The sequence below is a fragment of the Dipodomys merriami genome, unplaced genomic scaffold, assembly GCF_024711535.1.
Source record: "Dipodomys merriami isolate MVZ:Mamm:240054 unplaced genomic scaffold, mDipMer1.0.p SCAF_4, whole genome shotgun sequence".
Classification (NCBI taxonomy): domain Eukaryota; kingdom Metazoa; phylum Chordata; class Mammalia; order Rodentia; family Heteromyidae; genus Dipodomys; species Dipodomys merriami.
Genome location: NW_027205603.1, coordinates 2,754,051 through 2,767,921, shown reverse-complemented (window position 1 = coordinate 2,767,921; position 13,871 = coordinate 2,754,051). Strand labels below are relative to the sequence as shown.

Sequence of the window (13,871 nt, the reverse complement as noted above, 5' to 3'; positions counted from 1 at the left end):
GCCAAATAGAAAAAGAAAGAAAACAAATGCATAATAGAAACATTTAAAAGCTTAATCTGAAAAGGAAGTTTTACAAGGTTTAAAACTACCTATATATAAATAAATTTTTTTTTACTAGGGCACAGTGACCCAAGTCTGTAATACCAGCTACTTGGAAAATAGACATTGGGGAATCATGGTTTGTGGGTAGTGTAGGCAATAAGTAGTTCTGGAGTCTCCATTTCACCTAATATAACGGCTAGGCAAAGTGATGCACATCTGTCATCCCCAGAGACTGGGGGAAGCAGAAGTAGGAGGATCACAGCCCAGACCTGCCCTGGCAAAAAGTGAGATCCTATCTCATAAACAACCACTGCAAAAAAGAGCCTGGAGGCATGGTATAAATGGTTATAGAGCCTGTCTTGCAAGGGTGAGCCCATGAGTTTTAACATTTGATGGGTTTATATAGTTGTTAATTTGTCTGTTCTTTGTATCTTGACAATTGCAAACGTCTATGGACTCAACAGTTTAAGAAGGCTTAACAAACAACACACCCAGGGTGTGAGGGAAACTCACTCACCCAGTTTTCTGTCAAAGCTCAGTAGACTGGAGAATATGAAACCCTGCAGGAGGAGAAGCATTTTTTCCCTGTAACTGAGGTGTTCTTTATCCCAGAAAAAAATATTTTTTTAAAGATAAATTTATCTTGGCAGTATCCCTTTAAATACAAAAGAAAAAAATGATGAAAGGTGATCAAATAAAGTTATTTACCAAGAGGTTGTAATGGCTCTTTGAATACTCATGACAGGAATTCTTTATTTTGCATTGGCTGTTGTTCTTCCTGAATGTTGTGTGTGTGTGTGTGTGTGTGTGTGTGTGTGTGTGTGTGTGTGTGTGTGTGTGTGTGTGTGTGTGTGTTTGCCCCTTAATCCTCTCAAGAAGTGCAACTTTTACATAGCACATAAGAAATTCTAATTGCAAAATTATATCTTATGCAGAAATCATTTTCTACCCCTCTGCTCTATAAACTCTGAAGAGAGACATGCCACAAACAGAATGAACAGAGCTCTGATTCTCTATGGTGACAAATTCAGGAAATAGCAGTTTTTATCTTAAGGGAGTTCAATTGCTACACAAAAGCTCTCATGCACAAATAATGGAATTTTCAAATTGGGGTAAATGTGCTTTGAAGAATTTTTATTTTGGACATTTATTTGAAGTAACACTTGTGGATCCTGGAATATAGCTTTGAATTATGGAGCAGATAAAGAAAATCTAAATGGGGAAAAATTAGGGCAGACCTTTATTAAATTTTAAACTATGTCTTTGCAATACTCTTATAAAGAGCCAAATAGGGGATCGAAATCTCTAGAGATCACCAGTATAATTTCTTTATCATGTTCCATTTAAAATTTAATTATGCAGTCTACACCAAGAGGAGTCTGAGCAGTCTAAATAGGTCATGCAGTGAGTAACTAAACAATATTTGAAAGTTTTCCTGAAAAGATCCTTCCTTTGATACTCTGTTATACATCAGAACACTATGTTAAGAAAAAAAGCATAATTTAATTCAGTCACTATGGACCCTTACACACATATATAAAAATGAAATGTTTCCATTTAGGTAATTTGGAAAATTAATGAAAATTATGTTCCTGATATAACTACCCATGGATAGATGGGCAATATTTGCATACACAGATGCTTTTCGGCCTACAGTGGGGTTATGTCTGGATTGCCCAATGTAAGCTGAAAATATCCTAAGGAGAAAATTCCTTTCATGCATCCAACCTAATGTATGTCATAGCATATCCTAGCTTTAGCTTAGCTTATCTTAAACATGTGTAGAACACTTACACTAATCTATGGGTGGGAAAATTCTCAAACACAAAGCCTACTTTTAAAAATAATAAATGTTGAGTAGCTCCTGTATTTATGGAATATCTAGATCCCATGTCTGGTGGCAATCAAAGCACTGTAGAGTAGGTAGATGGAGATGCTGAGGACTTGTATCAGGCCAGTGTGGTATCAGGAAGTATAAAAAACCTGCTGGGAATAGGTGAGGGAGAGAGAATGAGAGAGTGAAAGAGTACCTTTCTATAGTGGATTCCTTAAAAGTATTTATAGGCCATTTTCTCCCTTATCCCAACTCCTTGCTAGGAGAACATACCTCACATTATGGATGGAGACGGAAAAATATCAGAAACTTAATTTCTTCTCCCCAAGAACTTGGGCACGTGCAATTGATGCATGGGATGGGGTTGAAGAGGAGAGAACACATCTTGCCAAGGTAATCTCAGAGTTAGAGCACAGATGAGGATGGATGCTGGAAGTAGGTTGTGCAAGGTATGGGGACTGATCACTTAGCTCTCATTGTCAGCCAAGTAGTGGATCTGGGTACTGGGAATTCTAAGGTCTGGGGTCCACCCGCCACAGGTCCACACCTGGACTAGCCACTGGAGCCCTGCCCAGAATGTAAATTCCAGATTCTGTGTTTGTTGCCTCTAGTTGAAGTAGCTTATCTCATCAAGAGAATCCTTTAGCACACTTTGGTTTTCTTAGAAAATTTTCAACTTCTTTTATGGTATTAAACTCTTTGTCCCAACACTGGGGTGATTTGTACACTGTCCCCACTAGACAACTACTTAAGAAAGAAATCATGCATTTGTTTTGTCTGTTTTCTCCCAGGGCACCTAAAACCATGAGTAGCATATACTTGATACTTGATGTACCTTTGTTGAAGCACAAAGCAAATAATGAATGTTGCTGGTGTTGAATAATACATCTGCAGGTCTCAGAAGAGTGGAAGGAGTGACTGTTTCTTTGAGATTATCAAGAAGGCCAGAGATGTGTGCTCATCAGTTCTTTCCTTATACAACATTAACCTGGAAGTACCAATCTGTTTATCTTCTCATTTCCCAGGGTCTTTCAAAAGCCAGTATTTTATATTGTGAATGAGACATATGAGGTTGTGTTACTAACCAAAGCCCTCCACAGGGAATGGAATATCTGACCTTAAATCCTTAACAGCCACAAGTAGCAACTTGAGCTGCTGAAGCTTATCCTAATTCCCTTTGCTCCCTTCTTTCTCCCTTGTGGCTTCTGGACCAGTCACATCCGTTACTGAGAAATATGGTCGATGGGAATGGTCTTTCTTTCACTAAACACAACGTGTCCAGTTTAGATTTCAGATGCCAACGATCCAAAATTTGATAGGAATATTTCATAGGTAAAATTGTAGGGGAGACCTTTTCCCCCTCTGTGACTGGGGCTTAAATTCAGGGCCTTACATTTGCTCAGCTTGCTTGCTCACAACTGGAACTCTTCCACTGAGCTATGCCTCCATTGAGCTATGGCACAAACTTCAGGTACCTGGCTCTATAGTAGAAATTTTTATCTCGGATAGTCACACAAACCATTCAGTTCTAGGTAGAGGGTCTCAAAGTCTAATCTGTATGGTAACCAAATGGTCACAATTTTGGGGTTGTATTGTATACTGATGCTTTTTTGAATTATCCAGAGATTAGGCTCTGAAAAGCTCAGTCTAAACTGAAAATATGATTGAGACAAAATTCAAGCATGCACGCAATACACTTAACCTATGGAATATCCCAGCTCAACTCTACAATACATTGTAAGTGTCAGTTGTTTCCTCTTGCCATCAAGTTGCTGACTGGGAGCTGGGGCTCATATTGCTGCTCTGTCTAGAGAAAAAGTATCATATAGTAAATGATCAGGCCTAGAAAAGATTAGAATTTGAAATGTAAAGTACTGTTTCTCTACCAAATGGAATTTATCTCCCATTACCATAAAGCTGAGAAATTTTAAGTCAACTTATGATAAGTCAGAAACTATCAATAATGGATATTTATGTACCTAACCCTATCACGGAAGTCAGAGAGAGAGGGAGAGAGGGAGAGAGGGAGAGAGAGAGAGAGAGAGAGAGAGAGAGAGAGAGAGAGAGAGAGAGAGAGAGAGAGAGAGAGAGAGAGAGAGAGAGAGAGAGAGAGAGAGAATATTGAGTCTTTGGATTAAAATAGGAGAGGAGAGACTGTTTTTTTTCTACCTTTGGCTCTTGCCTCCACTGAAGAATGTTAAAATCAAGTACAAGATGACACCTGATTCACACGCTTAATTATTTTCAGCTTCATTTACTGTCAGTTCCTGTTTCTCAAAGAGCATCCTGACTTCTGGGATCTGTGTATAAGAAGCAGTTTGTGAATTTCTCCTGGGGTACTTAAAATGCTTTTATGAAGGTCTATTAAATCCCTTTATTTTCCATACTGTTTAGTTCATCTTGAGTAACAGTAGACTTTGTTAACAAGGAATTTAAGTACCTTCTTTAAAAAAATTAGCTAATGATGCATGATTGTAATAAAACCTTTGTTGATATAAGCCTTGTTTATACTTTTGCTCTGCTACCCAAAATAAAGTTTTATCACTGTATAGCACCACTTATAAAAAGCCTAGCTTACCATAATTAATTTAGTGTCTCCGCTATCAGAACAATTGGAGTTTCACCATGATTTAATTTAAACACATTACCTAAACTAAACACCCTTCACCATTAAAAGATGTATCTTGAAAAACATGATTGTAGAGGGGAAAATGTTCATAATACTCAGTTTTCTTTTGCTACAAGCAAAATAAAACAAGGAGTCATATGCATGATAGAACATGATTGTTTTCATTGTTCCAGATAGAGAACCATACACTCCATTTCTGGACACTTCAAGATTAGTCAGTCAGTTTAAAATTTGTCTTAATCCTGACAACCTCCTTGGCTTTAATTTAATTACAATGTTCAGAACATATTGCTCATATAATCTAATGTTTTCCAAGTGACATATTGTATTGCTAGGTTTTAATTTCAACAATGGAGAGGATTAAAAAACATTTAGTTTATCATTAATAATGAAGAACAAACTCGATGCTTTTTCAAGTACCTTTTACACATCTCTCATTTCAGCCTCAGAGCATTTTTAACTACCAAGACACAATTCACTGCTACATGTTTTGTATACTTCCACAGAACAGTACCAGTCAGTGGCCAGCTACTTGAAAGTAGTGCCATGTAAGGTAATGAAATACTCTGCCTGGTTCAACAGTTGTAAATAGCCTTTCAGAAAATTTTGAGACCATCAAAGCCAATGAAAACTAAACCATAAAATTGTTATAAAATGTCACTGTCTTTCTTCCTAGCTGCATATCACTAGGTAACAGTTGCCTGAATTGCAATTTTCCATTTTTCCAAGATGTCACGGTAGAAGCATGCTTTTATGACTAAAAGGATAAAAACCTCCAAATGTCATGTTCCCCTAATCATTAGCCAACAAACAAACAAAATAACCACAGATGCCTTGTTCTAAATGGTACCCAGGTATCTGAGGGCTCATTTGCACATTCCCGGTGACAGGCTGAAGAAATCAGAAGACAGGCTAACAGCTCAACAAGTGATGGGATTCTGCAGGATTGTACAAACAAATAAATGCTAGTAAAAGAAATAGTCTGGACACCAAGGAAGCATTATCAGATAATTATGTTTTTCATGTTATTTCATTTTATTCCAAGGGAAATATTTGTCAATGGATATGTCTAAAACTGCCCCTAGAGAAAGGCAGATGAGTACCTGAGGCTCCATCAGATGTGTAATTGTGTAATTGAGAAATAACTATCATCTTGTTTCTCGCACTCTGGTTGCCATGCATGACAATGACTGTGAATTGCAGTCAGAATGGAATTATTGACATGTTGTTGATTGTCAGCATGATCCAACAATAGAATAACAAAAAAAATTCAGGACAAAAAAAATAAGCAGGCTCATTCATTACCAAAATACCACCCACCAAACTCAAGAAAGAGGCTGCCCTGTCCCTGGAGTAATCAACCAGCTCTCTAACAGAACATTCCTAGGGAATATTCGAATGGCTGCTTGATATTCACAATAAAGCCCGACTTAATAGAATTCAGGAGGCTGCTGCAGTTTTTTTTAATTTTTATTTTTTTCAGATGTCTGAGTTAATTTTCATAGGCCTGTTTACTGTAAGGAGTGAGAATCCCCTGTTCCTTAGTCATTACAGAAAAGTCTAGAAGCCATCCCTCACTCTATTATTTCAGGATTAACTTCTTTACTTACAAACATGGACAAACCACAACTTTCTCTGTGTCTCTGTCTCTCTCTCTCTGCAAATGACCAGGGCACACTTTCTCCAACACCATAGTAAACAAACTCAGAGAGACATACATAAATCATAACGTGCATACAGTTTTAACCCTGTAATCAGGCACAGAGCTGAAATTCTTCTTTAGAACACGATCCAAAAAATGAAGACATATAGTTAATCTCAATATTTGGATCAAAACAATTTTTTGCAAGATTAATCACGATCCTCTAAGCAAAGTTTTTCTTCATGTACAAAAGCAATCAAATATGCTTCTCTCCTGCACCAGAGGGTAATGGTCAATGGTCTCTTTGTTTCCTAGTACTTGTCATAATCATATCTGTTTGCTCTTCTTTTATTTGTTCTTGGGATTTTCTTAATTTCCATTTCCAAAAGTTTCCAGGCAATACCTTCTGGCATATGAAAATTCATTAATTTTATTCCCAAGTGGTGATTAAATACCTTCAAAGATTAAGACACAAGCCTGAGGACCAAAACAAGATTCCAGATATACAATGTTCAGTAAAATCTCTTAAAATATGGCTCTTCCTTTCCATTTTCTTCTCTCCATTCTTCCTTCTCCTCTTTCCTTCTTTCCATTAAATAGTGGTAATCATACTTAAAGGCTAGTTATGTAGAGCTGGAATCCTCATAGATATTAAAAGTATATAAAATACATTGGTAAGCTCTATATCTCTTTTCCTGAGATATTAATAAGTGTTCATTTGAGTAGAAATAAGAATTGAAAACAAATTCACTTCAAAATTATGACAAGTTTTTTAGAAAAAGCACTGGGTTATTTCTTAAACCTATAAGTCCCCAGAAACAATGATAATGCTTGATATATCAAAGAACAAAAAAATAAAAAAAATAATTTAAAACATCGAAGTGTCTCCAGGTTGCCAATTCCCATTAATATAATAAAAGAAACAGAATATTTGTGAATTCTGGGCACAAACACCATTCACATATACATCTCCAAATATATGATAGAACTTCCAAAGAGTAAAAGTGACTTATCTAGTTCGTTGCAAACATCAGTCTCATTATTTTTTTTGGTGACATTATGATCAGTGACGAAGACATAATTTTTGGCATTGAGATAGTAACAGAGGTGAGGAAGAAGAAAACAAGAAACCCACTAAAGATGACCACTATTTCTAAGTGTACCAGAAATCAGGAACAGAATAAGCAAAGCTAGCTACATACCTTGGTGGGCGTCCAGCTAACTCTGTTGCAGTTTCTCTGTGGGAGGAAAAGAAGAGATGATGTTTAAGTTCATTTTTGTAGGGCATACATTTTTTTTCAATTACATAACACGTCAAGGTATGTCTGAAAAAGATAGCGTATATGCAAGGGTTTAGAAATTTAAAATGGACTAATTATCATAAACATTGCAATGGTTCTTTTCTTTTTTGCTTGAACTCAGGGCCTGGGTGTATTTTTTGAGCTCTTTTTGCTCAAGGGTAGCACTTGAGAGTCTCAATGGACTCTATTGCCTGGACTGGCTTCAAACAGGAATCCTCAGATCTCAGCCTCCTGAGTAGCAAGGATTACAGGCCTGAGCCACCTAGACTGGCTGCAATAGTTATTTTCAAAGGGAAATTTAACACATAAAACATGACTTGCCTCTGCTTTCTGGCGTTTCAGACATAAAACTACATGAATGTAAAATATCCAGAATAAAATTAGGAGGAAAAATATCCCAAACCATCCTATAGATATTTGCAGTTAAACAAAACACAGATAGGTGCTTTTCCCAAGTCAGTTAGGGACTGATTCCTTTGGGGATGTTCTTGTTTCATGTGGATCTCTGCTGCCTGAGGTTTAGGAAGGAACATGGATTGCACAAAATTCAATTCTTTGAGTAACAGATTGCTGTTTTTCATTTCTTTGTAATAATGTCCTACCATTGGGACTGCTGAAGGCAGATGCTCTGATCATTTGAATGGCACAACGGAGAAGTCACTAACTGAAGGTTCTTCTATAGCATCTTAGTAAACATAACCAGAGACAAATTTCCTAATGCTCTTTTCTCTAATTGCCACATCTTGTCTTTAAGTTAGAGATATGTTCTTGGAAATAAAGGGAGACGCGAGCAGAAAGAGCAAAACAAAGGCCTTATGTTGAGATAGTTGAAAAGTAGAGGACAGTTTAATTATAGACTGAGAGATTGTAAGTATAACTTTTAGGAATAGTGGTATTAAATTGTGTGGAGTTAAAATATGGATTCCTTATGTTGAAAAATGCAACATACATGTGCACACAAAATGTGGTGCATGGTTAGAGAAAGTTCAAGGCCTTTCAAAAGATATTATATCATTCTTGGGTAGGAGGCTCAGCTTTAAACTCATACGTATTCATTTTGCCAATCCAAGTACAGAACTTCCTGCTCTAGGAACCTTCCATGCCTCCATAGTTTCTAGAACTCCCTCCTCCAACTTAGTGTCCACATCTCCACTGATATGACAAAATTTATTGTTATCTTTTATATGTGATACAACTTATTGTTATATCATAGTACCTGGGCACTCTAAGGAAGTGGTGTTTCTCCCAGAATTATACTATTATAAATTTTAGACTCTTGTAAGTTTTGCTCCCATAGATACGTTCTTCCTAGTAATTAGCAATCATGGTAAGCTCTCAGCCCCTATTGCTATAGAAATGGCATTTGCAGGTGAACATTTCTATTCCTTTAGCAAAACCACAAAATATTGTCTACTAGGATATTAAATGCTTTATGCATATTCATCTTTTCTAAGAATTTAGTGCCTACATAAGTCATTTCTCTTTCTATACAGAATTTCCAAGGGTGAGTACCTCAGCTAAGTTTCCTTTCTTACTCTGATCACAGTGGAAGTGTCCTTTTAGGGTTTATTTTTATTATCTATCATTTGTCACTTGAGACAAGTATATATTAGAATGGATAAATATTTGTTGCTCATCAGGATTGAATGGCTGAATTTCCTAGCTTTCTTGTTGACGTTGAGAGTTAAATCTATGTTTAAAACTAGCTTGTAGTAACAGTAGCAGCCCAGGGTTAAGGTATGGTTATCTTTCCTTGCTTGTAATCCATTAACGCTTCATGTTTGCTTTCCTGGTTACATGTATTTTAATATTGCAGGTCTTTTTTTTTTTTTTTGCCAGTCATGGGGCTTTTACTTTGGGCCTGGGCACTGTTCCTGAACTTCTTTTGCTTAAAGCTAGCATTCTACTACTTGAGCCACAGTGCCACTTCTGGCTTTTTGTATTTATGTGGTACTGAGGAATTGAACCCAGGGCTTCATGCATGGGAAGCAAGCACTCTACCACTAAGCCACATTCCCAGCCCTGCAAGTCTTTTGATTATACTTAATACTATGTTGTTCACACATTGTAATAAATCCATTCAACCGTGGCATTACACTGGTTCTTTTGGGTCAGAGAATCTTTTGATATGTGTGTGCATTTTGCTGTTCTGGGCATTGTTGTAGTATATTTACTAGCATTCCTGACATTACTAACTAAATGTCAGTAATATCCTTTGACCTTGCCCTCTGACACACTTTGTTGTGACAACCAAACTTATCTGTGCATTGCCAGATTTCTACTAGGGAACAAAACTTCCCTCAGTCACAGAACACTGCCATAAAGTAATAGAAGTGTCAGTGCAACTTTTGTTGCATTAGCCAAATTCTCCAGTCCCAAGGCAATACACAGTACCCGAGTCCACCTAAGAATGCCAGCCTTCCATGCTTATAAAGTGTATTAAGCCAGGCGCTGGTGGCATACACCTGTAATTCTAGCTGCTGGGGAGGCTGAGATCTGAGGATCATGGTTCAAAGCCAGCCTCTTTGAGAAAGTTCATGAAACTCTTATCTCCAACTAAACACCAAAATAAAAAAGTCAGACGTGGGGGCTGTAGAGCACTAGCCTTAAGCAAATGAAAACTCAGGGATAGCACGCAGACCTGAGTTCGAGTCCTGGGACCTGCATCACAAAGGAAAATGTGTACATACTGGATTCCCAGGCCATTGATAGCAATGGTACTCATAATTTTTACATTTAATTAAGCATGACATAAGACTAAATCTGAGTGTGGAAAGGCTAAAATGGGTTACATTGGAGATGCTTGTGTCAAACACAAAACTAAACAAACACACATACACACACACACACACACAAAACCCAAACCCAAATAGCCACTATATCAGCGTTTCAGTGATATCAGGGTTCATCATCTACTCACTGTCTTTGAGATAAATAAATCAGCAAACACTTGAGCCTTTTAAACAACCATTGTTCATTTTTTATCCATTTGCTACTGCTAACAAATCATCTGAACTATTCACATTTCCTCGAGTTTATACTTTTTGTGAAACACTCTTTAAGGAAAAAAGAATTTAATAGAGTGCCTTGTGCTATTAGGTAGCATTCCTTCACAAAATTTTCCTCTAAGGAAAACTAAAGAAGGTGACATTTCTCATTGAACTATCAGGTCAAATTATCTGTCTCTAATAGTGTTTCCTATGTATAAATTTCCTTAGTTCATTAATACTTATTCATCTTGCATAGTCATGAAGCATTCTTTGTGTATGTGTGTATGTGTGTGCTGATCTTGGGGCTTGAACTTGGGGCATAAACACTTCCCCTAAGCTTCTTTTGCTCAAGGCTAGTGCTCTACCACTTAAGCGATAGCTCCATTTCCCATCAAGCATTCCTAATGTCCATTTGCTACAGGCAATGCTGAGTACTGAGAGAGACACTAGGAAGAATTTAGATCTTGATCTTGCTTCCAAGTGTGTACACACTCCCGGACAACATATTACACAAGGTACAAAGTGATGGGTGTTTTCTATTTTTCCACTATTGAAAGCTCCTCCAAGTCAAAAATCACATCTCAAAGAAAATGTTGAATACATGGTGCCTGGCACACAAGGAATGCTTAGCAAATGTGAATGTAAGAGAACCACAGGACATTTTATACTTGGAAGTAATGTCAGGCCTTCAATTCATTTCCAGAAATGGCTGCTGAAGGTAGAGAAGAACTTGAACTTTAATCGCACTAACATCCTTTCCTTCATTATCATTTCCAAGATAATCTGGTTTCAAGAAGAGGGCAGAAAGCTCAAAATTGAATGAGTTTGATGATGAAAAGTGGTAAAGCTTTGAAATTATATGTTCTAAGGAAGACTATTGGCCCAGGGGTTAAAACGTGGAGGACGATGATGGAAGATGTGCATTTCTGATGGGTTGTGTACCCTTGAGCAACTCCTTTGACCTCCGGAGAAACCCGAAATCCCAGAGTAGAATTGTAATGCTGCCTTTTGGTCTGAGGTTGTTGATGTCATCCACAACTTGAATGAACACACACATTTCTCAAAGGAAAGCAACATTACGAAAGTACCCTCTAATGGTTGATTCACATGCTAGGTTTATTCCATACAGTTTTTACAGCTTATCTGGCATTTCCTTAAAAATTGCCTTTCCACTTAACTATGAAGCAGTTTGTTCGTGGTGGCAGTTTTTAATCAGCTGTCTGAAACAGCGCTCTTCCTCGTCCTCTCCCAGCCTCTCCATTCCTGAACTATGCAAACAGTTCTTTTTTTAGGAAGTGTTGAAGCAAGAGCCACATCATCTATTTCTGGACAGTTGTTGGTTTGCAAAATTAGCCGACAACTCTTTAACAGTGGACAGGAACCCTAGTGTTAATTGTGTTGGCATGATAGATATTTCTAAGATTCAGAATGTTTCTCTCCAATGCTACCTTTACGTCTTTCAAAAGGGAAAAAAAAACAACAACTTTTTTTTCTTCCCCATGGTGAAATGCATTTCTAAAGTTGCTTGTCCTGTAAATGATTTCATGTTCTGGGTGGAGAAGGATCCCGGTTTTCTTTAATTAAGAATGAAAACAAAATAGTTCTCTCTAAGCTTCTGTCCTTCCTTATTGTCTTCCTTCTTCATTTCCTTCTTTCTTTATTTCTTTTTAAAAATTTATTTTATTTTATTTTTATTTATTTTTTTGGGGTCCAGTCATGGGGCTTGAACTCTGGGCCTGGGTGCTGTCCCTCAGCTCTTCAGCTCAAGGCTAGGGCGCTCTACCACTTGAGCCACAGTGCCACTTCCAGCTTTTTTTTTTCTTCTGCTTATGTGGTGCTGAGGAATCAAACCCAGGGCCTCAGGCATGCAAGGCAAGCGCTCTACCACTGAGCCACCTTCCCAGCCCTCCTTCCTTCTTTCTTTCTTTTCTTTCTTTTCATCCAGCTTGAGCAAATTGTGACCCATTAAAGAGTTTCATTTCCCAAAAAGACAAAAAACAGGTTAGCTTGAAGGCATCATTACACAAGAATATATTAATTCAAGCAGTGAACTTTTTCCTTGTATGGTAAGTTGAGGCCTGGAAAATCCAGAATATTTAGACATTCAAGTTTCATTGTTAAATAAAACCTAAACACATTGGCTCTGTCCTTTGAGTTTCCCTTGATGGTTTACCTCTCTTCACATTCTCTTTATTTGGGCTATTATACATTTCTTTTCTCCTTCCTCTATTTTTATTCACATGGTTAAAAATGTGCATGTTTTTAGAGACATGAACATGTTCTCATATGGTGAAACTACAATTATGCACACACATGATTAACTACATATATTGGGATCTTATTGAATACTAGTTATTGTATTAGGCTATTTTTAGGTATTCATTCACTTAACCCTTCTAAAAGCTTCGTGAAGTAGTAGTTGTTGCTGTTATTTTTATTATTAACCTCTAAAAGAGATGAGGAAAAATGAGACAGAAAAATAAGTAACTTCTCAAGACCACATAGCCAATGACAGAGTAGTTAAAATGACTCTAAGTACTTAGAGTACTTAAGCACTCTATAAAAATGTATATGTCCATATGCCTATGTATACATAATTAACATTATGTACTATAGGTAATTTTATATATACATCTATTCATTCTGGCTTCTGGGTGACAGCAATGAATCACCACAACAAAAGACTTTATTATTATGAGCCATTATATTCTAGAAAGGAGACAGAGAGACAAAGAACAGATGAGCAAATAAATATTTATTACCACTTTACATAATAGATGTTGTAAAAAAAAGAGTGAAGTAAGGTGGGAGTAGCACAGAAAGGGAAATTGGGGGGTTATTCTTTTATATGGAGTGGTCCTCTAAAGGATCTGAGAACCTGTCTACCTATGGGAATGCACTAAAGCAGACCCCATCCCCCACCCTACACCTTACGTGAGTTTCTTAGGTCTAGTTCTTTGTTTTGCACTATTGGATTTCCCTCCTCTTTTCTGAGACTTTTCCCTGAGTATCTGCATGAAGTAGAAAATACTGGGGTTATTGCTATGGTTTAAGATAAAACACAGGCTGGCTGGCTCTGTCTATTCAAAATGCTGACAAACTACAATGGGAGACCAGCCCCTTGGCTGAACGCGGCAAGTCACTTAGGAAACTATAGGTTTGGACAAGAGACACTTCACATCATGACGGAGGCTGGCCTCTTGAACCTACTCCTGTGTGCAGGTGAATGCGTTATGAGTCAGCCACAATCACTGAAGTGCTCTGCCTTCTTCTGGCTTTGCGAGGGACGCTAACTTCCATGTCTCCTGCCTCAATGCATGTCCACAGTGTCAGTCTTTGTGTACTTATTTTTTTGTCAGTCATAGGGCTTAAACTCTGGGCCTAAGCACTGTCCCTGAGCTCTTCAGCTCAAGGCGAGTACGCTACCACTTGA

At 37.5% G+C, this 13,871-nt stretch overlaps 1 protein-coding gene across 2 annotated transcripts in view; it reads right to left on the bottom strand.

Moving 5' to 3' along the window:
- Positions 1–13,871, bottom strand: part of Celf2 (CUGBP Elav-like family member 2) — a 778,786-nt gene that overhangs the window by 389,419 nt on the left and 375,496 nt on the right. For both annotated transcript variants that reach the window (XM_069990343.1, XM_069990336.1), the window contains one exon: positions 7,350–7,385. Coding sequence is in view for 1 of the 2 variants with exons in the window: in XM_069990336.1 (XP_069846437.1) it covers positions 7,350–7,385 (36 nt within the window). In the remaining variant the exon portion in view is untranslated. The remainder of the gene's footprint in view (positions 1–7,349; positions 7,386–13,871) is intronic.